Genomic DNA, 27,509 nt, shown 5'->3' with positions numbered 1-27,509 from the left:
ATGTAGCCTCATTGATCACTGTACTATATACATACTATGAGGTTAATCACTGTTAATGTAGAGACAAAGAAGAAGTTCAGGTACTTTGCCAATTTAATTAATAGTGATGTTGGTGCATTTAACTGGACGAGGACACTACACTGATTATCAGCCTCTTGATGTTTGAGTAAAAAGATATTTGTGTAACTATCCAGTAAAATATTTACTGTTTAATTGTTGTTTCTGTACCCAACGTCCTCCTTCATGAAACCATTATAAAGCTAGTGCAGTGTGATGTAATACAACAGCCCTGAATTACAGAGGTGGGATCAAGTCACTGTTAGGCAAGTCACAAGCAAGTCTCAAGTCATTGCCCTCGAGTCCCGAGTCAAGTCGAGTCAAAGATGAGGCAAGTCCCAAGTCGAGTCACAAGTCACAGCTAACAAGTCTCAAGTCGAGTCACAAGTCGTACCATTTTAGTTTCGAGTCATTTCGAGTCCTTTTATTATAGTGGGGACGGGGAACCCTGGGTGATGGTGCGCTGCCTCACAGACCTAGACTACGAAGGGAAGGGTAATGGTGGATCGACTGTGACTGTGTTATAGTACTGTAACGCTCACCCCAATGCTGCAGCGTAAATAAGGAGGCGATGACTGGCTTGCAACTCCGCTGCATTTATTTATATAAAACAACTCAACTTCGGTCACTGTTGGCCGTCACCACGCCGAACGAACACTTCCGCATTCACGGCCCCCCAAAACTCGGGTTGTCTCGCGTAACTACAGCTGGTAACAGAGCATAACGTGAACACATGCAACATCTGCATAACTGATTAACTAATAACTTTAACTCAGCTCATTACACTACTTTAAAACGGACGTTGACATAATGTTGGCGAGGATTTCCATCGGAGTCTGAATCTGGGTTCAAAAATCCCGATTTTTGTAACCATGAACGAGCTGTCTCATTGATACGGTCAAATGGACTGCAGTGATTGGATGTCATGCAGGCAGCGCGCGCTCTCTGCATACAGGTGGCGCATAATTTTTTGACAGATGCAGATAAACAGAGCGGCGCGGTGGTGTGAAAATGTTATCCCCCAGTTTTCATGGGAAGCAGCAAGTCTTCTCGAGTCAAAAGGCTCGAGTCCAAGTCAAGTCACGAGTCATCGGTATTCAAGTCCAAGTCGAGTTGCAAGTCTTTGTACGTTTTGTCGAGTCGAGTCTCAAGTCATCAAATTCATGACTCGAGTCTGACTCGAGTCCAAGTCACATGACTCGAGTCCACACCTCTGCTGAATTATACGTTCACCTCAGTAACGTTTTGTATTTCTTCCATCCAATATGAATAAAAATTAGATATACACCGTCAGTGTAATCCAGTAAAGTTCAGCAGCATCAAACTACAGCTGCTCCTCTTCATCTGCTTTAAAAAGATGTTCGACTGTATAACAACTCTGATCCGATCCATTGAGATAGTTTGCCTAATTATTTATGACTGATTATACATATATATATATAGTGCTCAATATTATATATACCATTTCTAATTTCAAATCAAAATGAAACAAAGGCTTGATAATAGTAAAATACTTAACAGTCAGAAATATATTAAAACGTATTAGCAAGACCAGCTGACGTGGTGGCGTCATCAAGTCACTACTGTTCCAATTGCGGAAACGACTGATCTCCGTTCTCCCGAACCCGTGAGTCAGGACTCTCGAGTAAGTCTCCCGAGTCTATTTTCGCGGGAACGCAAGTCCGTTCTCGCCGTTTTAGGTATTGAGAAAGGGCCAGGGCCTTCATCTCCTACGCTGAGAAACGATCCGTGATGACGTATATCTCCAGCGCCATTTGAGATGTTGTTAGCATAAGTTCATGTTTCCTAGCATCGCGTTACGTTAATGGCATGACTCGGTCGGAACATAGTACTAGTGAAGGAGAATGACTCAGATTGTTCCAGCTATCCTCTCAGCGATAAAAACTCTGACGAAACCTCTTGCCGGTAAGTGGGTGACTTATTGTGACAGTCCGAGAAGGTACCGAAGGTAAGTGTAAAGAAGGATACGATAAGTGAAGTATGGTGATTAAAGTAGAGCGTGGTATTTAACGTTATACCAAGTCGCGTGCACACAAAGCATAATTTCTCTTCGTGGATTAACGTCTTATTATCGAGTCGTAATGATGAAGCACTTCATTAAGACTTAAGCTGTGGAATTGGGAGCATTACTTAACAACGTTAAGGATAGCATGACGCCAATTAGTGTTTTGTCGGTACATTAAAAATGGTAGCAACTGAAGGAACTTGAGCTTAGTCTCAGCACCTTCTTACTCACGTCAATGATCATTTTCTAGCTGACAGCTACACTGAACACACAGTGTGACACTGGTAAGCTAACACACCATCCTGTACAGCTGAAACTCGAAAAATTAGAATATCATGCAAAGCTCATTACTTTCAGTAATTCAACTTAAAAGGTGAAATTAATATATTATATAGACTCATTACATGCAAAGTCAGATATTTCAAGCTTTATTTGATATCATTTTGATGATTATGGATGGATATATATATATATGGATATATATATATGGATGGATATATATATATATATATATATATATATATATATATATATATATATATATATATATATATATTTCAAATTTGTTGCACCTTTTACACAATTCAATCCTCTGTGTTGTCCCCAGAGGTGTCTGCACATGATGCTCAATCCTCCCACCAAGGGTCTCTAGTGGCAGTGCTGCAGGCCAACAGGGCCTTTCTTCTAGAGCAGCTTCAGAAGGAGAGCAGCTTGGAGGAGGTGAGGAGGCTCAGGGAGGAGGCGATGGTTGCGGCAGACTGGTTCGGTGGTGACACAGAAGACGCCACATGGGCTTTTGTCCAGGAGTGCCTCCTTCTACTTCTCACCCTGTCGCGACAACTATCCGCTGAACTCAAACTTTTCCAGGAGACGGCCAGTCTGTCTGCGGCTAGGCTACGCACCCCTGAGATGGCACCACTGTTGCCTCCAGATGTCCTCAGTGTGGCCCAGCAGGAGACCCTGTCTGCATCTCTTCAGTTTGTGGTTTCTCTAGGCCTCTGCCCATACTTGGCCCCCGGAGTGGGGGTGTCACTGGGTCGCAGGTCAGCATTTGGCGTCATGGTAGACAAACTAGTTCGCTGTGGAATGGTGCCAGCAGCTGGGTGCCGCCTTTTCATCACCACCAAAGTTCTGATGCAGTTGACAGAGCTTTCATGTCTCGCCACATTGGTGTTCACGCGGCACCTAGGGGATGTCATGGCGGCATTGATCCAGCTTTGCTACCAGCCTTGCCGTGCAGAGAGAAGCTGCTCAAAGGAGGAGATGGTAACGCGGCAGGATATAACAGGATTTTGATGTGTGTAATCAAGACATATTAAAAGTTTCTTGTCTTCCCTGCAAACATTCAGGTGCACAAGCTCAGTGCTGTAGAGAGTCACACTTGCAAGGAGGCCCTCAGAAGCCTCCTAGGAAAGGTATACCAGCCAATGATCGTCAAGGAGCTGCTGATCCTCCAAGGTGGACCCAAGCAGGATAAGGTGTTTTTTTTTTTAAACAAACAGAACACATTGAGAAGTTTTCACCATGACACACTGTCCCACATTAAAAAACAATGCAAACACGCAACTGCGTGCCAACTGGACACAAATCTGGGAATCATGTGGGTGACTGTCCAGTTTTTTTTTTTCTAATTAAAACAAGCTTAAACATTACAAATCGTTTGTGTACAACTCAGTGTTGGCAGTGGTGGCGCATGGAGTAGTGTGATGCACTGGGAGCCGCAAGGTTGGCGTTTTGAATCCTGGCTGCCCCATGTGCCATGATTCCTAAGATAAAGATATTAAGGATTTTTGATATTACGTCATTTATTTACCTTCTTAACTTTAATTAGAACAAGTTCCTTGACATTGAGTCACACAGCATGCAATGGGTTCAACACCCCATAGTGAAATAAGCTTGATCATATTTTATTCAAATGTATTAAAAATAAAGAACCTAAGTGTTCACAGCCTAGTCAATACTTTCTTGAAGTGCCGTTAGCAGCAATAACTGCCACAAGTCTTCTTGCGCATGATGCTACTAGCTTGGCACACCTTTTCTCTGCAGAACCTCGCAGGTTCCATCCAGTTGGATGGGGAGCGTTGGTGCACAGCCATTATCTAAATCAATTTGCAAACATTTCAAGCTTTCTTCCCTTTGTCACTGTAGGGTGTTGTGTGTAGAATTTTGAGGGGAAAAAATAATTTAATTAATTTTGGAATGAGGCTGTAACATCAAAAAATGTGGAAGAAGCCAAGCGCTGGAGCCAAATGCCCTGTATATCTCTCTATAATAAAGTCTTTAGCAAAGGTAAGCAATAATAGTCTTTAAAAACTGCATTAGCTTTATTTTTTCCTATTGGATCATGGTAAGCTTTCATGCTTAATCAATTAATACTAAAATATTCCTAATTTTTACATGAACCAAAATGATTCTTGTATTCAGATTTACCAATGTTGGTGTATGTTGCGCTAACAAGTGACCGAGTGTTTTCCTAAGGACTGTACCTTCCTGTAGTCTGGTGCAGGGAGGAGCTTCAGCAGCGGCGTTGTTTCAAGATCAGCTCCCACCTGGCTGAAGCATGTGTGTGGTCGGCTGCTGTCTGAGCGCCTGATGCAGTCCAACGGTGTCCAGGCTGTAGTCAGAGCCATCTTGGAGGGAGGAATAGGTGAGTCGAAGGGGAAATAATGATGGAAAAAGGAAAGAATGAGAACTAGTGATGGACATAGTCTGACTGAAACGTTTAGAGATGTAAGGATACACCTCGTCGTTTAAGCTTAACAGCACTGAAGTTAAACATCAGTTTGTCATTAGCTCTCCAAATCATCCGCTTAATGTTGTAGTTTAGTTTCTTAATCTTTTTAGAGTTTAACTTCTACTTGATGTCTTTAAATATAAATCCTGTTCTGCCCTCTAGGAACCGATGCAGACTGGAGAAAATGTGACTGCGTGGCCAGAATACTGGTAACCTGTCCTCAGCAGTCTGCATCCGCAGACACCTACTACGGACAAGTCTGTCATCAGGTCAGTTGTGGGGTAGTGCGATTCTTCCCCATGCCCAGAGATCATTGGATAATTGTAAACGTACACACATGAAGTATAGCTTCCCATTAACATCTGTCTATCTAAAACCACATATATGCTATCAGTCCGTTCATTGAGAGAATGTATCCAAACCTTTGACTCTGGCTGTGTATGTATGTATAGTTGGGTCCATATATATTTGGACATTGACACAATTGTCATAATTTTGGCACTGTACACCACTACAATTGATTTAAAATGAGATAACAAGATGTGCTTTAAGTGCAGACTTTCAGCTTTAATTTACATCCAAATCTGGAACGGTGTGAGAATTCCAACAACAATTTCATATGTGACCCCCCCCCCCCTCCCCAGGCCCCCTTTTAAGGGGCCAAATGTAATTGGACTATGGGTCATTCTCCATCTGCACTGTGAAGTGCCGTCTAATGAGTTCTGAAACATTTGGCTGCAGATCATTTTCCCCGAAACATTTCAGAATTCATCCTGCTGCTTTTGTCAGCAGTCACATCATCAATCTGAGGCAACCAGTTCAACCCTGATGAGTGTCGGTTTGGATTGCATAAGAATTTTCTCATTTAAGTTTTATTTTTTATGTCTAGATCCTTGACCTACTGCACTTCAAGGACCAGCTGACAGCCCAGCAGCACCAGCGTGTGGCCACCAGGGCAGTGCTCCTCATGGTGCAGGAGAAGCCTAACTTTGCCCAGCAGTACCTGCTCACTCCTCTGCTCGGACCGCTCCACCGCTGTTTCACTGCTTCGGGTCAGTACCACGCCCATCATATCCATGTGTGGAGTAGAGATGGTATTGGTAACAGGAAGGAGTTCCGTTTGCTTCCACAGACTACTGTTTTTACTTTGTCTTCAGCTGTTTGTCACCACTCTTAGTTCTACTGCACTGTCATTTTCATGCAGCTTCATGTCCTTCAGATGCAAAGAGACGGTGGGAGTTTTAGGAACTTATCAGCGTGTGCACCTCGATGACCTCACAGCTGGCTAGGGCAATGCCTGTTTTTTAAGCTACCAGGCTTCCTCCTAACAAATTTCCAACAATACTATGGATGCCATGGTTGAAATACAGATTATTGCTCAGTGGTAGGCTTGTCGTGATAGTCATTTTATTGACTTATCGCACAACATACAATATATTCCCTTTTTGAATAGAAAAGTCATCTTGCATGTTTTTTTTGTCGAAAAGAGGAGGCTATTATTGCTATTATATTGTTATGTAATCCGTGGCATAAAAATGTCCGAAAGTTACAATAATATTGTTTTAACACAATTCACTTTGGTGCAATATATCGCACAACAAAAAGTAGTTATCCTGACAGCACGACTCAATGGAAGGCTCTTCGGTGAACCCACCAGTCATGTTCTCTTGACTGTGGGGTGGAGATTATGTTGTCTTTGTGTGGTAGGTTTACGACTATCAGAAATAAGTTTCACTTTTTGTTTTGTTTTTTACGGCTGACCATGTCCTCATTCCCCAGAAAATGTTTTTTTCTACAGCTGCCACACTTGCTTGCTACATTTAGGGCCATATGGAGAAAATGCCAATATATTTTGGACCAAATAGCTCTATTGTGACGATTTGTAGGGTGTACAGTATTGCAATGCTGTAATGCAGCGCTTTTAAAACAAAAAGTGTTGTATGCACAACGACTATATATAAAATATCTATACCATTTAAATAATTGGAAGACTGCACAGAGCAGGGGTCACTAATAGGTCGACAGGAGACCAGGACTGCACCCAGACGCCACTGAGTCCAAACCTGCACCTCTAATTGATGGATGTTTTAGAATTACTAACAAGGAATATATCTGAAACAAACATCTCTTCGTAGAAGATCAGAAGAATATATTACTGTGCCTTTTTTGACTTTACCCTCAAGGAACAAAATTTGAAGCTGCACAGCAATTCAGTTAATTTTTCTAAAATCAAGTCCTTAATTTCAAATGTAGCCAGATCAAATTTAAAACTCACTGTATTAAAGTTGAGTTATTGATAATGTTACATCCTGTTGCTAGGCAGGGACGGACATGTACATAAAACCAGGTGTACTTTGTAATTTTAAAAGGATATTTATTTATTTTAAAGTCAGGCAAAAGAACAAAGGCTTACAAATGAGAGAAAAGCGGGCCTAATGGGTGCCGTGGGCATCAAAAACCGAATATAACAAAAGGAGATCCTCAAAAGGAAAACTATTATTGTCACTTATGGAAAACAAATGGTTAAACAAAAAATCCTTACTAACTTCAAACTTTTTAAACGAAAAGTACAACTCACAGGCACCCCTAATCCAAATGTGACTGACACCTGTCTCTTATGTGCAATAAACCTGACCTTGCCCGCTTCCTCACGCTCACAATATCACTCTCTTCTGGTTATGGCAGCCAGCCTTGGCTGCAACCAGTCAGGCCACTTAAGCTGGCAGGCACTCCAATGCTATCATCAGGACTCTAGGCGGGTCTTCCATCGTCCATTCCAAACTTCGGCATGGGCTGTTACGGCCTGCTTGACATACCTTCCATTTTCTCACACGGGGTTGCCGTCGGCAGTCGTAACAATAAATTTAACTTTCTATATGTAAAATGACATTGAGATTTTGAGGCAAACTGTTACCAAGTTTCTACCAATCAAAACTAACTGGAATTTGTGATGAAGTGTACTCTAATCGTGTCCCAGGTTCTCGATGTGGAAGTACCAAAATTGATTGATTTTCATGATATGCATCAAAAATCCATCATAAGAATAATGCAAAACACCATTTAAATATATACGTGTGTTTTTGTGTGTGTACTCCCCCAGACAAGGTTCATTCCCACGCTGCTGTGGAGGAGTGTGAGCTGACTCGTTGTGTGACTGACGTGTACAAGGTGAGGAACACTAGAATGAGTTGATTAATGATCATCACTCATTGGTTAAGGGGTCATGGACTCTGTGTAGTCAAACAGATGATATCCAAAGAGAATGTACGCACAATGTCCATTTTCTTGGCAGTACCTTATATACGTTTCCTACCAGCAAACTTGGGTCATCCACATGAATCGTGTAGTTTTTTTGGAGGGGGCGTTACCTGCCGGCCAGCGTCTCAGATTGGAATAAGACGAGAAAAGGAGCATCTGTGACGTGACAAGCCTTTTTAAAAAATTATTATTCTCATTTACAAGGATGACCTAGCCAATAGGAAGGCACTCTCCACACAAGTGACAAACACATGCACAGACACAATACAGTATGACAAACACAGGGCTAAAAACAACATAGTTTAATTAATAAACATTATGTACAACAAAAAAAGGCAGATTACTGGACGCAATTAATGTAAAAAATGGCTAGAAGTGAGGGCTGGTCAGCAAGTACAGCAGTCAAGTATGGCTCGTTGCAGCTTATATTTGAATTTGTTGAGGGAGGTGAGTGCTGTTAGTTTGAGTGTGTTTTGTAATGTGTTCCAATCATTTGCAGCGGCAATATGAAAGGAGTTATGACCAAACACAGTAGCGGGGGGTGGGGGGGCTCATTTCCAAAATTAATTTGTAGATCACGATCAGCCAGTGGTGTAGCCGCCTGGTGTGAAGGGAGGGCCAATCCACCAATCTGTAAAGATCATAGTGGGGGGTGGTGAAGGGTGCACTTGTGGCAAATCGGATTGCTGAGTGGTGGAGTATGTCCAGTTTTCTGAGGGTGGTCTTTGATGCCATTTTATAATTGATATCGCCATAGTTGACTCATTTTCACAAGGGTGTGAAGGAGGCCTTGTTTTGATACAGAAAACCCAGTCTGGCTTTGACTTTACCCAGAAGGATTTTGATGGGTATGTCAAATGAGAGAGATGAGTCCAACCAGAAGCCAAGGTATTTGTAGAAGCTGACAAACTCCAACTCCAAGCGTTGAGATCTAACTTTTGTGGTGTCTGACGGGAACACACACATCGTTCTGCAGTTGCATCCTCCTGCCCCACCATTGTCACCCCTGATGAGTTTGCAGGTATGACGTTTGGGAGGGAATATCGATGAAAAGTTTCCAATGGGATTGTTTCTATAGTGATATCGAATTATATCTTCTAAAAATTGCTCACCGCTTTGCATGAAATCATTGAGTGTCAGTGTTACGCCTACCATTAGGTCAGGCAGCGGACAGACTGAATCCTGTGCCAGGATTATTATGGTTGTATTTATGTAGATTATTATTATTTTTTATGGAACAGTGGTTCCAAAAGGTTTTTGTCATGCCTTACTATGATATAGGAACATTGAAGGCCCTCAACGCCCAATGGGTCGGACTTTCTTTGTTATTAGTTGGCTAAAAGGCTATTTTTCATCTGTAGTCCAGAGAAGCACTTGAAATACTTTCATTATAATATATAAACTCAAACAACAAATATACCTTTCTTCACTATTTTCATTTCCGTGCAAACAATATTGTAGGGTCTCTCTTGACCGTAGTTTCATACTTTAACCTTCTTCTTTTTTTTGTGGTGGTCGGGTCGCCTTTCAGACTAGCAGATCATCTGATTTATACTTTACACCAGCCACACATCTCTCTCTCTCTCTCTCTGTCTGTATCTAATCATTTTAGTGGTTTCTCGTTTTTTTTAGATCTGGGTGGTTGGAAACAGTCCATCAGCTTCTCTTCTTGGAGCTCTGGAAAAAGTTCTCCCTGTTATCTTCACACTCTTTTGTTTCACCAAGCAGAACGTCTGCCACCTACGGTAATGTTTTAGCTGCAATGTTACTCCTCTTCAAACTAAATATAGTAGACGTTACCATGTTCAAACTCAGTGGCCAGATGTTTTTTTTTCTTATTCCAGTGGGCAAAAGTCCTATCGCTCTCCCTAGGTGATGACGATAGTGGTCCTGGTTACAAGTAGTGGGTGGAGAGGGTGGTTCTGGTTGTCCAATATACAATTTAATCTGATAATGGAACCGGCCTTCCTAACGAGTTCAAGTTTGTTGGGATCTCCTGATTCGATGCTGCTTCTCCAGCAGACTATGTAGAAGTACAGAGCCGACGCAACCGACTGGTAGAACATCCCAAACATCAAAGCCTCAAAAGCTGGACTAACACATGATTGTTTTTGGTCTTTTTGCTAGTCATAGAAAAAGAGAACAGCCAGTCCTATCCTTTAAAACAGCCAATAAATGTTAGACTTTCCCAGCTTTTTCCACACAAATCTGTTATATGGTAAATAATTCGCATAAATGTGAAAAATACATGAATTGTATTGAATGTGTTCTAACATAGGAAACTGACAATAGGCTGTGTGTGCTCCCCCTGCTCCATAGCGCCCCCTGTGAGGAGATCCTGATGTGGTACTTGAGCCATGCTGAGACGTCTGCGGCCCAGTCAGCACTTAGACAGCTTTCGGGTCTGCAGAACCCAAAAAACAAGGTAGCGGCAAAGTTCCACTTCACCCCGGGCAGTGATGGAGGAGCCTGTCTGAGCTCAAGGGAGATATCCAGGTGAATGATCTGCAGAAACACAGGATGCACATAGCCTCCCCAAACCCAGGATATGATCAACGTGTTTGTGCCATTCGGCAACAATAAAAAGAGATACCCTCGGTTTATTTCAACCCCCGTCACAGCTATGGTGGCTGTTTGTCATTTTACATTAAAATGTCATCCACTTAAATTGTGTAGATCCGAAAAGTTTTTTTTTTTGCGTCTAATCAGTGTTAAGATGTCTGCAGCGTCTTGATTTCCCCTCAAACTTTTCACCCTTTAACTTTACATTTAAATTGCCTCCAATACTGGATTATGATTGTTATTACCGTGGCAATCTATGATCTTAATCAGATAAATTAAGGACTTTGGTCAGAGCAATCAAAACACAGTAATCATAAAAGCTTGAGGGTTCATCACACTTGGCTGTGGTGTGTCCGCAATGTGAAATTTCATTAAGACTATTTGTCTCGTAGATTATTCTACTTTGGCTCACTTCTTGACTTCTTGGAGAAAAGAAATCCTGAGGTGCATGTTGAGGGCCCCCCTTGCCCCACGTTGTCACCTTTTTCACTCCTCATGAGTTAGAAAGTATGAATATTACTAGGCTCTTTGTTTCTCAGTGTCACTCCTCTCGTCTTTCTTGTTGTTTCCCAGTGAGGAGGACGATGCTCTGTATGAGAAGCTGTCAGAAGAGCAGTGGAGGCTGGAATGTCTTATGCAGCTATTGGCTGAACTCAAACACTGTGACTTGCCTGGAGACTTCTTCCTTGATCTGCTGCAGGTAGCTTGTACACATCGGTAAAAGATTATTCAATTCATTGTGATAAACAAATCATTGTATTTATTTTTTCATAGTGGCAGAGAGGTTTTGGCATCTGTGGCCATTGTATTCTATTGTGTGGTGCTTCAGATATTTGTTTTTTCACTTGGAGGATACTGTAACATCTGTATACATTCTATCTTTGACTTCTCCTATAGGAGATGGCCAGCTGGGAAGCTGCAGCAGTTGGAGAAAAGGAAGATAACCTAGAGCTTGACATATCCACCATGACACTTGTGGAGGTGGAGCAGCGGCTGCTGGCTCCATCTGCAAAGCAAAGCCGGAGACTGGCTCTGCTTCAGGTGTTGGCTGTGATAGTTGATTGTGTGCAGCATACTGTGCTGCTAAGAAAAGCCTCACAGGTCAGTGGAGAGAGATTCAGTAGGAGGAACTCCTAGACTACGGGGGGACACTACGGATACATACATTCCTTTAACTCCTTTAGTCCAAAACTACAAATTGGCCTCAGAGGGCTTCACAATCTGTACACATTCGACATCCTTTATCCTTAAACCCTCACTTTGGCACAGGAAAAACTCCCTCCAAAAAGGAAAAAAAAATCCTCTCCCGGGATGGACAGACTGCAATAGATATCATGTGTACAGAATGAACAACCTGAAAGATATAGAATATATTCAATGTATGTGACAGAAATTATTCAAATACTGTAAGCCGTTAGATATGTGTAAGGCAGGACCACTGCAGGAACAACCACCATCAACCATATACCCGCCAGTGCCACTCTCTGCTCAACTCTCAAAGAGCCTGTAGCAGTTTTAACAAGATGATTGATCTGGGACAGACTAAAGTCTTCAGAGGATCAATCTAGGATGGACTAAAGTCTTCACAAGATTCCTCTGATAGCTTGAGATACAATACTAAACTTACAGCAGAAGGAATCACCTCTTTAAATGTGGCTACAGCGCTATTACAGAAGCACCAACTGTAGAAGCCTTTGCTGAGAGGAGCACATTCCAGTAGTATGAATTCAAAGGTTATTAGATGGTCCAACAAGAGAGGGTTCTGTTACACTAAAGATCCTCACATTTTAGTTCAAAACCGAGCAGAATCAACTTTAGACAGGTATATTATGTACTCAGTGAAAATATGAATGCTTCACACAGTTTGTAGACTTTAGAGTCTCTGCCACAATATGCACTAATCTGTTTGAAAATACTCCAAACACAACTCAACGAGTTATAAAATATGAAATGCAATTTGTTCCTTTGCAAAGCAGGTAGCAAACAAAGAGAAGAGCATACTGACGACGCTGAAGACGCTCAGACAAACCTTGCCAAAACCACTACAAAATGACCCCCGAACAACCGACATTTGAAACATGCCCCTTACCATTGATCAGTTTTTCAGCCAATCCCCACTCAAGACAATTTGAAAAAGTGGTTAAAAGGGGCAATTGGCCTACTGGGCTTGCACATTTTGCTCCTGATTTTGGGTCACAAAAGCTGCCTCTCGAGTAGTAATCCTGCCTCTATCAATGCAGATGTGGTCTTAGCCTAGTGTCTCCATGTTTTATAGGGCTGTTAGTTTTTTTTTATTTCACGCAATTCACAAAAAGGTTTTTTTGTGTTATATCAATTTATTTCTTCACCAGTAACTTATATAAACTGATTTTTACACATCTAAACACTGATAGGGGTCCCTCCTTTTCCCCACGGAAAAAATAAATTGTTTGGCCCGCTGCCAGAGTCGGAGACTTTTCTACTGTGAGAGTTACAGAAAGGTCCTCACGCATGCACGGTTGCTTCTGCATCTTTATATGGCTTTGTTTAATACGGGTCGTCAGCTGAAATGAGTTTGACACCCCTGCTCTAAAGGATTTATTATGTTTCGGGTGGGTAATTAATACAGACTTACTCTTCAAGGTACGATTAAAAGCAATACTTTGTAGAGGTGGTTATCACAGGAACCTCACTATTCCAATGTGGTTAGAAAATGTTTTATAATATTATGAATTCAATATGCATAGGATGTCAGGATGTCAAATAGAGGGTTATATTTACAACACTGCCAAAAGATCAATTAGAAACTAAAATAAGTGGAGCCCATATCTCCATCTTCACTTCACTTCTGGGCAATCAAAACATTCTCTTGGTGTGGATAGTGAAAATATAGTGCTCTCTCCATAGCTCTGCTAGTATTAATTCTAGTTGATGATGTAAACAAGAGGTGCACTTTTTATGTCTGTTGCCTTCACAGGCAGCATTTCTGTCCTCCACCCCCGATACGTAGAGAATTTAGACGCATACGGGTGAAACTCGAAAATTAGAATATCGTGCAAAAGTTCATTTATTTCAGTAATTCAACTTAAAAAGGTGACACTAATATATTATATAGACTCATTACATGCAAAGTGAGATATTTCAAGCCTTTATTTGATGATTATGGCATACAGCTTACGAAAACCCCAAATTCAAAATCTCAGAAAATTTGAATATTGTGAAAAGGTTCATTATTGTAGGCTCAGCTAATTAATCCAAAACACCTGCAAAGGGTTGCTGAGCCTTTAAATGGTCTTTCAGTCTGGTTCCGTTGAATTCACAATCATGGGGAAGGCTGCTGACCTGACAGTTGTGCAGAAAACCATCATTGACGCCCTCCACAAGGAGGGAAAGCCTCAAAAGAAGTTGGATGTTCTCAAAGTGCTGTATCAAAGCACATTAATAGAAAGTTAAGTGGAAGGGAACAGTGTGGAAGAAAAAGGTGCACAAGCAGCAAGGATGACCGTAGCCTGGAGATGATTGGACTGAAGCTGGAGTTACTGCATCAAGAGCCACCACACACAGACGGGTCCTGGACATGAGCTTCAAATGTCGTATTCCTCTTGTCAAGCCGCTCCTGAACAACAAACAACGTCAGAAGTGTCTTACCTCGGCTAAAGGAAAAAACCAACTGGTCTGTTGCTCAGTGGTCCAAAGTCCTCTTTTCTGATGAGAGCAAATTGCATCTCATTTGGAAACCAAGGTCTCAGAGTCTGGAGAAAGAATGGAGAGGCACACAATCCAAGATGCTTGAAGTCCAGTGTGAAGTTTCCCCAGTCTATGTTGGTTTGGGGAGCCATGTCATCGGCTGGTGTTGGTCCACTGTGCTTTATTAAGTGCAGAGTCAACGCAGCCATCTACCAGGACATTTTAGAGCACTTCATGCATCCTTCAGCAGACAAGCTTTATGGAGATGCTGACTTCATTTTCCAGCAGGACTTTGCACCTGCCCACACTGCCAAAAGTACCAAAACCTGGTTCAATGACCATGGTATTACTGTGCTTGATTGGCCAGCAAACTTGCCTGACCTAAACCTCATAGAGAATCTATGGGGCATTGCCAAGAGAAAGATGACATGAGACATGAGACCAAACAATGCAGAAGAGCTGAAGGCTGCTATTGAAGCATCTTGCTCTTCCATAACACCTCAACAGTGCCACAGGCTGATAGCATCCATGCCACGCCGCATTGAGGCAGTAATTAATGCAAAAGGGGCCCAAACCAAGTACTGAGTACATATGCATGATTGTACTTTTCAGAGGGCTGACATTTCTGTATTTAGAATCCTTTTTTAAAAATTGATTTTATGTAGTAATCTTAATTTTCTGAGATTTAAAATGTGGGGTTTTCATAAGCTGTATGCCATAATCATCCAAAATGATATCGAATAAAGGCTTGAAATATCTTACTTTGCTTGTAACGAGTCTATACAATATATTATTTCACCTTTTAAGTTGAATTACTGAAATGAATTAACTTTTGCACGATAATCTAATTTTTCGAGTTTTACCTGTATGTGTATGATGTACTCTGAAGGAGCTTTACTTCTTCCCTTTCACTTGTACCACTGCCTTCCTCATGCACATTCATCATTAAATACTCTAACACAAAGATCATCTGAAGGAAGAGCCACTGTCTCAATTGTCCTTTGACGTTTTACGTGATTTCACTTTAATATTGAGCATATTTGATGATTTGTGCCCATGATTCTGCTTGTCTTCTCTCCAGGTGGTGGACTTCTTAATGTCTCTGCTTCAGAGGGCCTGCGTGGGTCTGGATCAGGCCTCTGGTCCAGGTCTTGGAAGCCCAGTAGAGAGCGAGACGCTGCGCTTCGCGATTGGCGTTGTGGCTACGCTGCTGTCAGGACCTAAGGTAGTCACACCTCAAAACATCACAAACCAATAAGTTACTTGACTACATCAGCGTTAACTACATCCTCCCTTACTCTCAAGTACATTTACATTATAATTATGTGTTGAATGCATTTCCTCCCTTGTTAAAAAATATGCAAATCTGACACTATTATCAATGTTTCCTGTGTTGCCTGGATTATTCACTTCACCACCATTAATCAAATCAAGTATTTAGTAACCTATAGTAACTACTAAGTGATATCTGATTTTCTATACATCTTTTTCAACAACAATTCTAATTTCACATCACCGAGACAAGTTGTAGCAAGGTATTCCACCTGCTAATCAATTTGAAGCATAATGCCATTCAGCCAAGACATTCATGCCAAGACACTGCCATTCATTTAAAATGAGTGTACATACATTACATAACACAGTATAAACGAGAAACCGATATGTTGCAAAGGGGAGATGCAGACTCTTCAATAGAGTTTCCGAGTTGCAGGAATGTTTAAAGTGGACATTTTAAATTGTGAAATGAAAGGAATAAAATGGACATAAGAATTGAGCTGCATTTTTCATAATAATAATATGAAATAATAGCAACTTGTACATGATACATAGTGTGACTGGGGGGGGGGGGGGTAGTTCACATGTTATAAAGTAAGCTATTATACTTTTATTGTTTTAAGTCACTATCTGCTGTTTAACTGAAATATCATAGATATGTTTTTTTGCTCCAGTAATAAAATTGAAAGCATGTAGTTCTGTGGCCCGCAAAGTGTGAATGTTTGAGCACCAAGCATCACAATGCAAACAGAGTCCTCGATGCTCCTAATTCTGAATCCCTGGTTTATTTTCAGTTGCGGATATATTCTGTCATAAGCCATGCTGTACATGCATCTTAAGTTCATGATATATGTTCTTCACAGTTTTCTAAACTCTCTCCCCAACAACCTTTCCCCTTTTAAGCTTAGTACAGAAGACTACTCTTCTATGTGGAGACTGCTCCCACCATTGGAGTTGCTGTTTCAGAAGCACCCTGATGTTCTCATCCAGCAGCTGGCATCTGACCTCAGAGCTGTCATTGCCACTCATGGGGCCTTCCAGCCTGAAACCCTCCCCGCTGTCGCTCCGGGCTCCATGAAGCCTAAAATGACAGTGAAGAACACTCAAATCGAAACTAATAACCCCCAAACTAGTCCTCATTCATCCCCACCAGACAGAAACCTCCCAAGCAATAGACCTCCAGAGTCCTTTGGAATGTCTGCAGCGAAAGAAAGTCCAGAAGGCAGGACTTCTGGAACCAGTACCCTTCACCCTCCTACCAAGCCCTTTTCCGATTGGCTGCTAGAAGCTTGTGACCCGGATGTGCCAACCAAAGCGTTCGCCCTGAGGGTCTTCACTCAGATGGTGCAGAGAGGAAACTCGGAGGCTGCCCACAACCAGGAGACGCTCCTGATGGTTGGTTGCTTTGTATAAAACTTCACTTTAGTTATTCTATTCTTGTCTGTGATGATGCACTGAAACATTGACAGTTTTTTCCGCACTATAAGGCGCACCTTTAATGAATGGCTTATTTTAGAACTGTTTTCATATACAGGGCGCACCGGATTATAAGGCACATAGAATAAAAGATACTGCGGTCAAACGTTTGACTGGGGCTGCGTTATGGATCCACTAGATAGAGCTGTGCCAAGTCAAACTTTATTAAGCGTTCCGACAACTCTGTTCACTCCCATGGTAACGTTGTTCAAACGTTAATGTGCATTTTAACTCTGAACCTCTGAACTTTTGTTCTTGATTAATGAAAACATTCTTGGCAAATGCTTTCGCTTTCGTCAGTCTTGCGCCGGTCCAAGAATTTCACCTCTAGCGGCACAATACAAATGCCCCCGGGCGTGCGGCTCTCTTAATGATGGCTTCAGTTCAGAGGAGCAAACCCACAAAATAGAAACTGAATCCTATTCCATTAATCCTAGCTGCGGTATTCAGGCGACCGGGCCTGCTTTGAACACTCTAATTCTAAAAGTAAACGCTTCGGGCCCCGGCGGGACACTCAGTCAAGAGCATTGAGGGGGCGCCGAGAGGCAGGGGCTAGGACAGACTGTGGCACGCCTTGCGACGGACCGTCAGCTCTATCCCGAGATCCAACTACGAGCTTTTTAACTACAGCAACTTTAATATACGCTATTGGAGCTGGAATTACCGCGGCTGCTGGCACCAGACTTGCCCTCCAATGGATCCTCGTTAACCAGTAAAAAGTAGATTAATTGTAATGGGGTCGTTGACCTAAATGTGACATTTAAATTATTTCTTTTCACTTCCGTTTATAGTGAGTCATATATCCTAAGAAAGGTGTAAGTTAAACTAGTATTAAAACTATGCCAATTTTGTTTGGTTTGGTTCTTAGCAATACAAGGTTTGGCCTTTCTTGTGTGTACACAAAAATATTGGCTATAGTTTACTTCTCTACACAACATTTCTTGTACTACAAAATGCACTGTATTAAGAAGTGTAGACTGAGCAACAATTGGGGCATGAGTTACTGAGAAAAAAATAGTTTTCTGGTGAATATATCCATCAGTGTTACACAAACATCTTCATAAGGTTGTTGCCTAATGAAAGTGTCACCGTTTATTAGAAATCCACATTATACATTAATAATAAATGTGAGTGCTGTTTGTCTGTTACTGACTATAGACATTAAGGTTATCCTTTTTATAGTGGACCTCGGACACATGACTGAAAAATGAAAAGACATTTATTGGTTCTCTAAAAGTTCCAGAAGATGTGCACATTCTAACCGTTGCCACTTACCCTGTATCAGGGCTGAACTTGCTTATTGGAAGGCGAATGCGAGCGCGCCGTTTGGCATGTTTGGACGGCACTGCAGGTTAAGGCTGTAGTTCATTGAGTCCAGAGCGTTCGGCAGGAATCGCAGAGCCGAGGCCACCTGGTGCAACTTGAAATGGTTTTGGATGAGATGCCAAATGCACTTGGTACTTTAAAGCGCTGTGCAGCCTGATTAGAGTCTCAGGATTATTGTGTTATCTTAGCCCCTATTGCTCGCTAACAGTGTGCTGATGCAATCTCATGTAGGTTTTTAAAAAATCTCAAGGCTGTTCTTGGACTAAACGCTGGCTGACCTCTGGGGAAACGTATTGACTTGGTATTTTAAAATGGGTCATGCCGTGTTGGATCCTGCTTAGTTAAAACAGATGCTGGGATCCTGAGATCCTGGTTCTATTGTTTCATCCACAGTATGTGGGCATCAGGCGCAGGTAGGTTGTAGTGTTAATTGTCTCCTGGGACATGAGCAGACATGTATAATGAATGAGCCAGAGGGTCCTATTGTGCGCTCTAGGGCCTTATTAAAGCGGCATAGACAAGAAAGGATAAGAACTCATTTATAATTCTCTGTAATCAGAGTCCATCCCCCCCACCCACTCCCTTGTTACAGCACGGACCCCCTTTATTGATTTTTTTTTTTTCTTTTTCTTTTCCTTTAGTGCTTTGGTTGAGTTCTCTAGCATTGTGCGTTTTACATCTTTATACGTTTCTTATATCCTCCCTAAAATCGTAATGTTTGTTATTCGGAAATATTGACTAACACAGAATACAGTAATATGCATTTAAATATTTCTATTGTTTTTGTTTCCCCCCCCCCCAAAAAACCAACCCCACCTAGAAGAAAAGAAAAATATTTTGTTGAAACTCTAACCCATTCTTTCCATGTTGTCTTTGTTTTTCCATTTCCCAGGTATTCTTAAAGTTTTAGGATTATTCCCCTTTGGCGGTTGGGGTATTTAATAAATTCAGTGAAATACAAATTTTTTTTTACTCCTGGAAAAATCCATATTGGTGACATTTTAGATAGTTTAAATGCAATTATTTCCAGTAGAGTGATTCCGAAATGTCCTGTCTGTTGTGATTGATCATGCTGATCTGTTTTTGGATGTAACCGTGGCTCAGTAGTAGAGTGGATTGTCCTTCAATCAGAGGAACCACGGTTGCCAGATTATGTCCTTTTATAAAAGTCTCTTTACAATCTTTTTCAGCTTTTCTTAGAAAACCTAGAGCATGAAGACTCATTCATCTACCTGTCAGCCATTCAAGGTAATATGATGAACAAGCTTGGCCAAATGTGCTGTTATGATGATTCCATCACATTGATACTATCAACTATAAAGCTGAAGCATGGATCCATAACTCTTTAAAGCAGTGGTTCTCAACTGGTCTTGCTCCGGGACCCACCATCAACCCCTTAATGACAAGCCGCGACCCAAATCGAGGAACATTCTCAACATCTCAAATTTATTCAAAATCAAGTTCATAAGCTGAATTATATATTCAGGATGTTTAATTATCCTAAAAACCCAATGTCTCCCCCATATCAAAATGGTTTGACCCAACCTGGCACACGCTGCTGAAAACATGGACGGACGAGCCGGCAAAAAACATGACACTCCGCTGCATTAAAAAAGTCCCTTCAAAATAAAATCACAGGATGATTTTTATTTTATTTTTCTAATTTTTATTTTCCCATGCAATGACCCGCGACTCACTAAAAACGGGTCCGCGACCCACTAGTTGAGAATCACTGCTTTAAAGTATATAAATGGTCTGATTGGGTGTGTCTTTAGGTCTGTCTGCATTGGCTGATTCATACCCTGACAGGGTTCTGGAAAGGCTCCTAAAAGACTTTCAGCATGGACCCTCCCGCACCACATCCAACAAGGAGCACTCCCTGGAATTCCGCCTCAAAGTGGGAGAGGTTCTGATGAGGGCGAGCAGGGCTATGGGTGAGTGTCATCTGTCAGTTCTTCAGCCTCAGCAACTCCGGAGGGGGGTACAAGACAGACAGAGATTTTCTTTTTGCCAGTCTGTCATTTTTAAATAAGAAGCTTGGTTGCCTGGTAGAATATCCAGAAGCCTTTGGAAAGTCATGTGAACGCCCCTGGTGTGCAATGATGGCCAGAAAATGCTCCAAATTATGAGACATAATGTTAACATAAATGGGTAGGGAATTGTATAGATAAAACACATTTTGGAGCATCTGTCTTGTTATTCAGAGGGGTACTTAGCATTCTAACAGTGTAATCTGGGACAAACTGGGTGGTTTGGTCGTTCCGGCAAACAGCTGGTCTGAAATACAGAGATGATCTAAGTCCCTCTCTCTCTGACCACCCTTAAGGGGACGTGTAGTGTCGCCGCCTGCATCTCGATGGTTGGTGCAGATCACTCCAAGCACGACCCCACCTATATACAGCGTCCCCGTAAGCCCCAGACGACACTATGCAGGCACCAGACGTTTGGAAACCGGAAGGAGCACACTCAGTTTCCACAGGGTGCTCAAATTACAGGAATAATAAAACAAAGAAACAGTACATCTTTTACCCTACTCCTATCTCTGGGGCTTAGTTTGTTACCAAAAGACATAGACTAACAAAGCTGGGGCCTGGAAGGGACCACCAGAACCAGGTTTGTGTGGGGCAGACTGTCGGAATCTGCTGAAGTAAAATGAGAACATACACCGGTAGTTTTTTTAGAAACACTATTTTCACAGGAAGGTTCACATCCACCCAAATATGAATTTGTATTATAACTTTGTTCACATCGTTCGATTTTTATTAGGTTATATGCTATTTGGGTGTTTTCTGATATTCGGGGGGTTTCCATAGAAGATGCAGGCTGCTGTCAGCTAGAGAGCCTTTAACCGTATAAATATGTATTTGATTACTGTGAATACATCATAGATTTTCAACTGACCTGTCCACTCACTCTTCTTACACTCTCCTCCTTCTCCAGGGGAACTGGCGACCCACCTTGGCCATCCTCTGATTAGCGTCTTCCTGCAAGGAACCAGGGACCCAGACCAAAGCGTCCGGGCCAGCAGTCTGTCCAACTTGGGGGAGCTCTGTCCAAGACTGGACTATACCCTGGGAACTCTGGCCCAAGAGGTGAGGGGGAGCAAGCCAACATGAAATCCTTGGATTAACTGGTTCTTGGGGGCCGAATTCTTGTAGGAATTCGGCGTTATGATACAGTGAAGAGGCAGTATATCATATTTTGTATTATAACATCATTATTTTATTGGTGTTTCCTCCAGAAATGCCTGGATTTAAGGGTGAACATTTTTGCATTGGTCAAATGCATACAGCAGCATATCAGAACCGTTGGATTTGCATCTATCACTGTCCTTGTTGCCTCGAACATCATTGCACATGTGTTGTGCAGTCTGTGCCACTTTCTGCTGCAAACTTTTTCCCTAACTATAAGCAATATCAAAGAGAAAAGTTTTAAGCTTTATCTTAAATGAGCTGACCGAGTCTGCCTCCCGGACTGAAAGTGATGATGGTTCCATAAAAGAGGAGCTTGATAACTGAAGGCCCTCGCCCCCATCCTACTTTTTAAAACTCTAGGAACCACAAGTAGCCCAGCATCTACGGAGCGCAGATGCCTTGTTGGGCAATACGGTGTAACAAGCTCTTTAAGATAAGACGGTGCCTCACCAGCAAGTGCCTTGTAGGTGAGGAGAAGTACCTTAAATTCTATTCTTGATTTAACAGGAAGCCAGTGCAGAGAAGTTAATACAGGGGTTATATGATCCCATTTCTTAGTTCTTGTTAATACACATGCTGCAGCATTCTGAATCAACTGGAGAGGTTTAAGAGATTTACAAGAGCAGCCTGATAACAAAGAATTACAGTAATCCAGTCTAGAAGTAACAAATGCATGAACTAGTTTATCACTTTGAAACAGGAAGTTCCTGATCTTCGATGTATTACGTAGATGAAAGAAGTCAGTCCTTGGTGCCCTCTTTATTTGAGAGTTGAAGGACATATCCTCGTCAAAGAGAACTCCAAGATTCTTGACGGTGCTGTTGGATACCAGAGCAATTCCATCCATAGAAACCGTATCACGTGACAGCTGACTGAACATGATAGGTTTTGATGTCTCCAAGACATTCTTGAAGTCTAACAAGCTGGTTGGTGTCTTCTGGCTTGATCAATAGATACACTTGAGTATCGTCTGCATAACAATGGAAGTTTATGCGGTGTTTTCTGATAACTTCGCCCAAAGGAAGCATGTACAGGGTAAATAAAATCGGTCCAAGCACAGAACCTTGTGGGACTCAGTGACCAACATTGGTGGTTCTCGAGGATTCAACATTCACAAATACAAACTGGGATCGATCCAATAAATAAGATTTAAACCAGCTGAGTGCAGTTCCTTTGATGCCAATAAAGTGTTCCAGTCTCTGCAGCAGGATACAGTGATTGATGATGTCAAATGCAGCACTGAGGTCCAGCAGGACAAGAAAAGAGACAAGTCCTTGGTCCGATGCAAGTAGAAGATCATTTGTAATTTTCACCAGTGCTATTTCTGTGCTGTGATGCACTCGAAATCCTCGAACAAAGCATTGTTTTGTAGAAAGTCACCTAGTTGATTTGTGACAGATTTCTCAAGGAGCGAGGAAGGGAAGATTAGAGATGGGTCTGTAGTTAGCCAACACCTCTGGAGCTAGAGTAGGTTTCTTAAGAAGAGGTTTAATTACAGCTACCTTGAAGGACTGTGGTACATGTCCTGTCAACAAAGACAGATTCATTATATCCAGTAAAGATGTGCTAATTAATGGAAAAACTTCCTTAAGCAGCTTAGTTGGAATCGGGAGAGTGGAAGTGGAAGAGTTGGATTTCAAAATTGTAGAAGTCAGTTGGTCAAGGTTGATGGAAGAGAAACCATTCAAGTAGGTATCCGGGCCCACAGCTGCATCCAAGGTTCCTACATCCGAGGACGGGTCGGCTCCGGTTGGGGGCAGGAGACCATCAATTTTCTCTTTGATAGTCAGAATCTTATCATTGAAGAAGTTCATAAAGTCGTTACTACTGAGGTCCACAGGAATACACGGCTCGACAGCGCTGTGACTCTCTTGTCAGTCTGGCTACAGTGCTGAAGAGAAACCTGGAGTTGTTTTTATTTTTCTCGATTAATGATGAGTATTAAGATGCTCTTGCGTTACAGAGAGCCTTCTTAGATGTTTTAATGCTGTCTTGCCAAACTAGCCTAGATCCTCCTTTGGTGGAACGCCATAACCGTTTCAAGTTTCTGCACAGTTTTCTTTAAGTTCCGGGTTTGAGAGTTATACCAAGGGGCGAACTTCCTTGTTGCCATTCTTCTTTTTAGAGGAGCAATACTGTCCAGCGCCATTCTCAAAGAGCCTGTGGCAGTATCGACAAGATGGTCGATTTGTGACAGACTGAAGTTTTCACAGGAGTCTTCTGATATCTTGAGACAGGACACTGAACTTGGGAATGGCTTCTTTAAATGAGGCTACAGCGGTATCCAATAAACATTGACTGTAGAAGCCCTTGGCAGGAGGAGGAGATTCTGGTAGTAGAAATTCAAAGGTTATCAGACAATGGTCCGACAGGAGAGGGTTCTGTGGAAAGATTGTTAAATGTTCTATCACAATACCATACACAAGAACCAAGTCGAGCGTGTGGTTAAAACAATGAGTTGGTTTGTTTACACTCTGACAGAAAACAATTATTATTATTATTGTGTGCTTTACTCTTCATAAACTGACTAAATTGTTTGAAAATCATGGATAGATTGAAGACGTTTTGTTTGCACAATATGTACTTCAAAGAGAAAAGAAAAATCTACAAATGCCTTAAAAGTATTTGCATTGTTTCTGATGCAAATACTTTCTGAGATCTAGAGGTCAAACACTCAGCTTTCACCTTTTACAAAAGCATTTCATGTCATAACGACAGTATTCAATTAGAGGGCTAAAAGACATCTTCAGCTATTGTATATTGTACTTCTAAGATAAGGTTAACTAAGTACTTAAGTGACCTGCGGAAATGCTTATGCTTTTTAGCTACTATTATCTCTATTGTACATTACAGTAGTATTTTATTTCTTTTCTATTTGAAAAGTGAAACAATGAAAGTTATAAGTAGCCACACAACACATAGAAGACCTAGTACCAGTACATGAATGATAAACAGAATGTACTTGTCTCTTTTCTAGTCTTCGTACCACTTAACACTTGATATCATCATTCACCCATTTGTTTATTTACTGGATCCTCATTAACTGACACCTTACCAGCCGCTAATCTTCCTGAGGTCCACTGAGAGGACAAAAAGTAATACACAAAACATTTACATTACATGTCATTTAGCTGACGCTTTTATCCAAAGTGACTTACAAATAAGACATTTCGCAACATGTTACATTGTAAGTGCTACAATTTGTTAGTTTGTTTTAGTCAAGGTTTAGTCTGAAGAGGTGCGTCTAGTTTTCAGCGGAAGATGTAGAGGCTCTCCTTTAGAACATAATACACATAGATGACATCAACTATCTTAATAACAACCAATAATATAGTCAGATACCTACCGCGGTTGAGGACTAGGATGTATATTGTCCAGTACACCTTAAGTTTTCTTAGATGGAGCAGTGCAAAAGCAATGGAAAACTGTTAATGGCCTGAGGTGGGCCTTCAATAGTTGTTTTAAAATGACAAAACATTACCGGCATTACCCGTTCACCCCCTAATGAAAGAAGCTACCATACAGAGATATGAGTGTCCTGCACAAGGACACATGGACATGCTGTCTAACAGCCGGGCATCAAATCACTGAGCCTCTAATTGAAGGACGGACCTGCTCTACAGATATGCACACAGATGCCAATAACGGACACATGGGTTACATGTTAGGAACAAATACAAATCTCAAAATTGACAAAACGTTTTGTATCTTCATGTGATGAACTACCTATCTGCTCAAAAAAAAATATCATAAGTATATAATAAGTAAATAATATAAGTTGTTGATGTATTCTAGATGGACTGGAAGCAAATTAATATATTCTTTTCCTAAAGGTAAATAGTAAGTATGAATTTGACGTGAGCCAGGTGACACAAGGTGGGTCAGGTGACTCACTGCTCGCCAAGGAAACAGGCTTGTACCTTTGACAGAGTGGACACAAGTGAGGCTTGCTAAGCTGTTTGAACAATACATGTCCACATTAGTGCTATGACTCTTCATTGGGTTCATGGGAGGAAACTCCTCTTGTGATCCCCTTGCTACACTCGAGGTTCTCCCATTTGGGTTCCGAACCAAGCAGAAGCAACTCCGAACAGGAATATTGTGTACTCAACACGAGTGAATACATTAATGCTTTAGACCGTGCAAAACATTGGCTACAATATGCACTAATCTGTTTGAAAAAAGTCCTCCATGTTCATATAACTACCTTTGTGTTTATGTGTGCAGCTCTGCTCCTGTCTGACCGCGCTGATAAAAACTGAGAAAGTGGCAGAGGTGAGGAGAGCTGCCGTCCATGTTATCACCCTGCTGCTCCGAGGCCTCAGCGACAAAGCCACCCAGGTATACACAGACACACGCACACACACACACGCGCGCTGCTATCATTCAGTGGAGACTAACCAGATGATCAGTTTCACTCAAAAAAGGCCTCTACATTATAAGCTTTCAAGTGAATTAATAACAAGACTATCATTTATTTTATACATACATACATTGTCTTTTTGTCATTTGCTTTTTGACAAAATCTACAATATGCCTTTTTAATGGAGAGAATACTCAACATATATAAACAAACCTCTGATTTCACTGCTGCTTTCTATAAGCTGCTATTGAACCCACTGTTTGGTCAGTATCTAGGACTGAATGGAAGATTAGAGCATGTGCAGATAGATCTGTGCATTCACTGTCATTGTATCAACACAGCGAGTGGTCTGTTTTCTTGTGCACCTTCCCAGGCGGTCAGCAGGCTCAATTGTGTGGCGTTTCTTGGGGAGTGAGAGGCTGCTATTAGAGAGTCCTGTAATCTAGTCCTATCTTCCTTTGGTCAAATGTCGGAAGGAGGCTCCCTCCAAACACAATGTTTGAAAATGCCTACATGTGAGCTGTCCGGCTGCTGTTCCCAGGCCACGCCCTGTCATTACTGGAACAGCTGGAAGGGTAACACCATCTGTATATGGCTAATGGTTGAGTGCAATGAGAACAGGTGCCCCCCCCCCCCCCCTCTAGGCACCCATGAGTTGTGAGAGCGTGGGCCATCAGGTAGCGCAAGCACAGCATAAGGGGATCCAATGATCCGCCCCCTCTCCCTCTGCCTTCCATGTACCCTAGGAGGTTATGATAAAACCTTTTGTCTCTCCACCCTGAACCCCCACCTTTCTATATATGGCTGGCCCACAAACTGCTTAATCAAACAGCCAGATGGGTAGATGAAAAAACACATCTGTGCTCGGTTTAAGGGCAAAGTGATTGTAAATGTGTGTGTTGGACACTCAACACCCATTTTTACCTTGACACATCATTGGCAAACAGCAGGTTTCTTTTGTTGTCTTACTTTCTCAGTTCCGTACGATTTTGCGTCTTATCTTAGACGTTAGGCCCAGCAATTCTATTAATAGTTTACAAAGGAGTTGCCAAACTTCCTTGGGTAAAAAAACACCACCAGTATCAACCAATGGTCTATTGGTCTGCAGACCGGTCTAAAATGAACCTGTAACATCTGACGGTCCAGTGGTTTGCAGACTTGTCTAAAATGTTTTCAACAACGTCATGTCTGTTTCTGTCCCACCTCCAGGTTCTCAGTGATGTGTTGTTGGACATGTACCGAGCCCTGAAGTGGGTGGTGCGCTCTGACCCAGATGATGTTACTATGCTCCATGCCCAGCTGGCTCTGGAGGAGATGGATGACATAATGAGGAGGTTCATCTTCCCTGAGCAGACACTGCAGAAGAAGATTATTGTCCTGCCATAGGACTTTATCTCCTTTATAACCCATGCACAGTTTGGACATAGTTTGCTGCACTAGTTCTGCCTCCATGTGACGTGGACTATGGACGCACAGAAGCTAAAACGACCGGCAGCTTCCGAAGTTAAAACGTAACCGTTTTCATGTTCTACTCTCCGACCAACAGTCCAAATAAAAAAATGTTATAAACCG

The 27,509-nt window shown here is 41.9% G+C and overlaps 1 protein-coding gene across 2 annotated transcripts; it reads left to right on the top strand.

The window, feature by feature from the left end:
* Positions 1 to 1,630: 1,630 nt before the first annotated feature.
* tango6 (transport and golgi organization 6 homolog (Drosophila)) lies at positions 1,631 to 27,509 on the top strand. Of its 2 annotated transcripts, none has more exons than XM_062562843.1 (18): positions 1,631 to 1,702; positions 2,691 to 3,349; positions 3,433 to 3,561; positions 4,580 to 4,730; positions 4,980 to 5,086; positions 5,707 to 5,869; positions 7,918 to 7,985; positions 9,708 to 9,820; positions 10,395 to 10,571; positions 11,211 to 11,337; positions 11,535 to 11,738; positions 15,385 to 15,528; positions 16,482 to 16,973; positions 19,571 to 19,628; positions 20,156 to 20,314; positions 21,321 to 21,472; positions 25,802 to 25,915; positions 27,147 to 27,509. In XM_062562843.1, the coding sequence occupies exons 2-18, from the start codon at positions 2,828 to 2,830 to the stop codon at positions 27,321 to 27,323; spliced, it is 3,057 nt and encodes a 1,018-aa protein (XP_062418827.1). In that variant the 5' UTR covers positions 1,631 to 1,702; positions 2,691 to 2,827; the 3' UTR covers positions 27,324 to 27,509. The 2 variants fall into 2 exon arrangements, with proteins under 2 accessions (XP_062418827.1, XP_037307146.1); XM_037451249.2 differs by lacking the exon at positions 1,631 to 1,702 and adding an exon at positions 1,713 to 1,983.

Source organism: Pungitius pungitius, chromosome 6 (assembly GCF_949316345.1).
Source record: "Pungitius pungitius chromosome 6, fPunPun2.1, whole genome shotgun sequence".
Classification (NCBI taxonomy): domain Eukaryota; kingdom Metazoa; phylum Chordata; class Actinopteri; order Perciformes; family Gasterosteidae; genus Pungitius; species Pungitius pungitius.
Note: the sequence above shows the minus strand (reverse complement) of the source record. Positions and strands in the feature narration are given on the sequence as shown.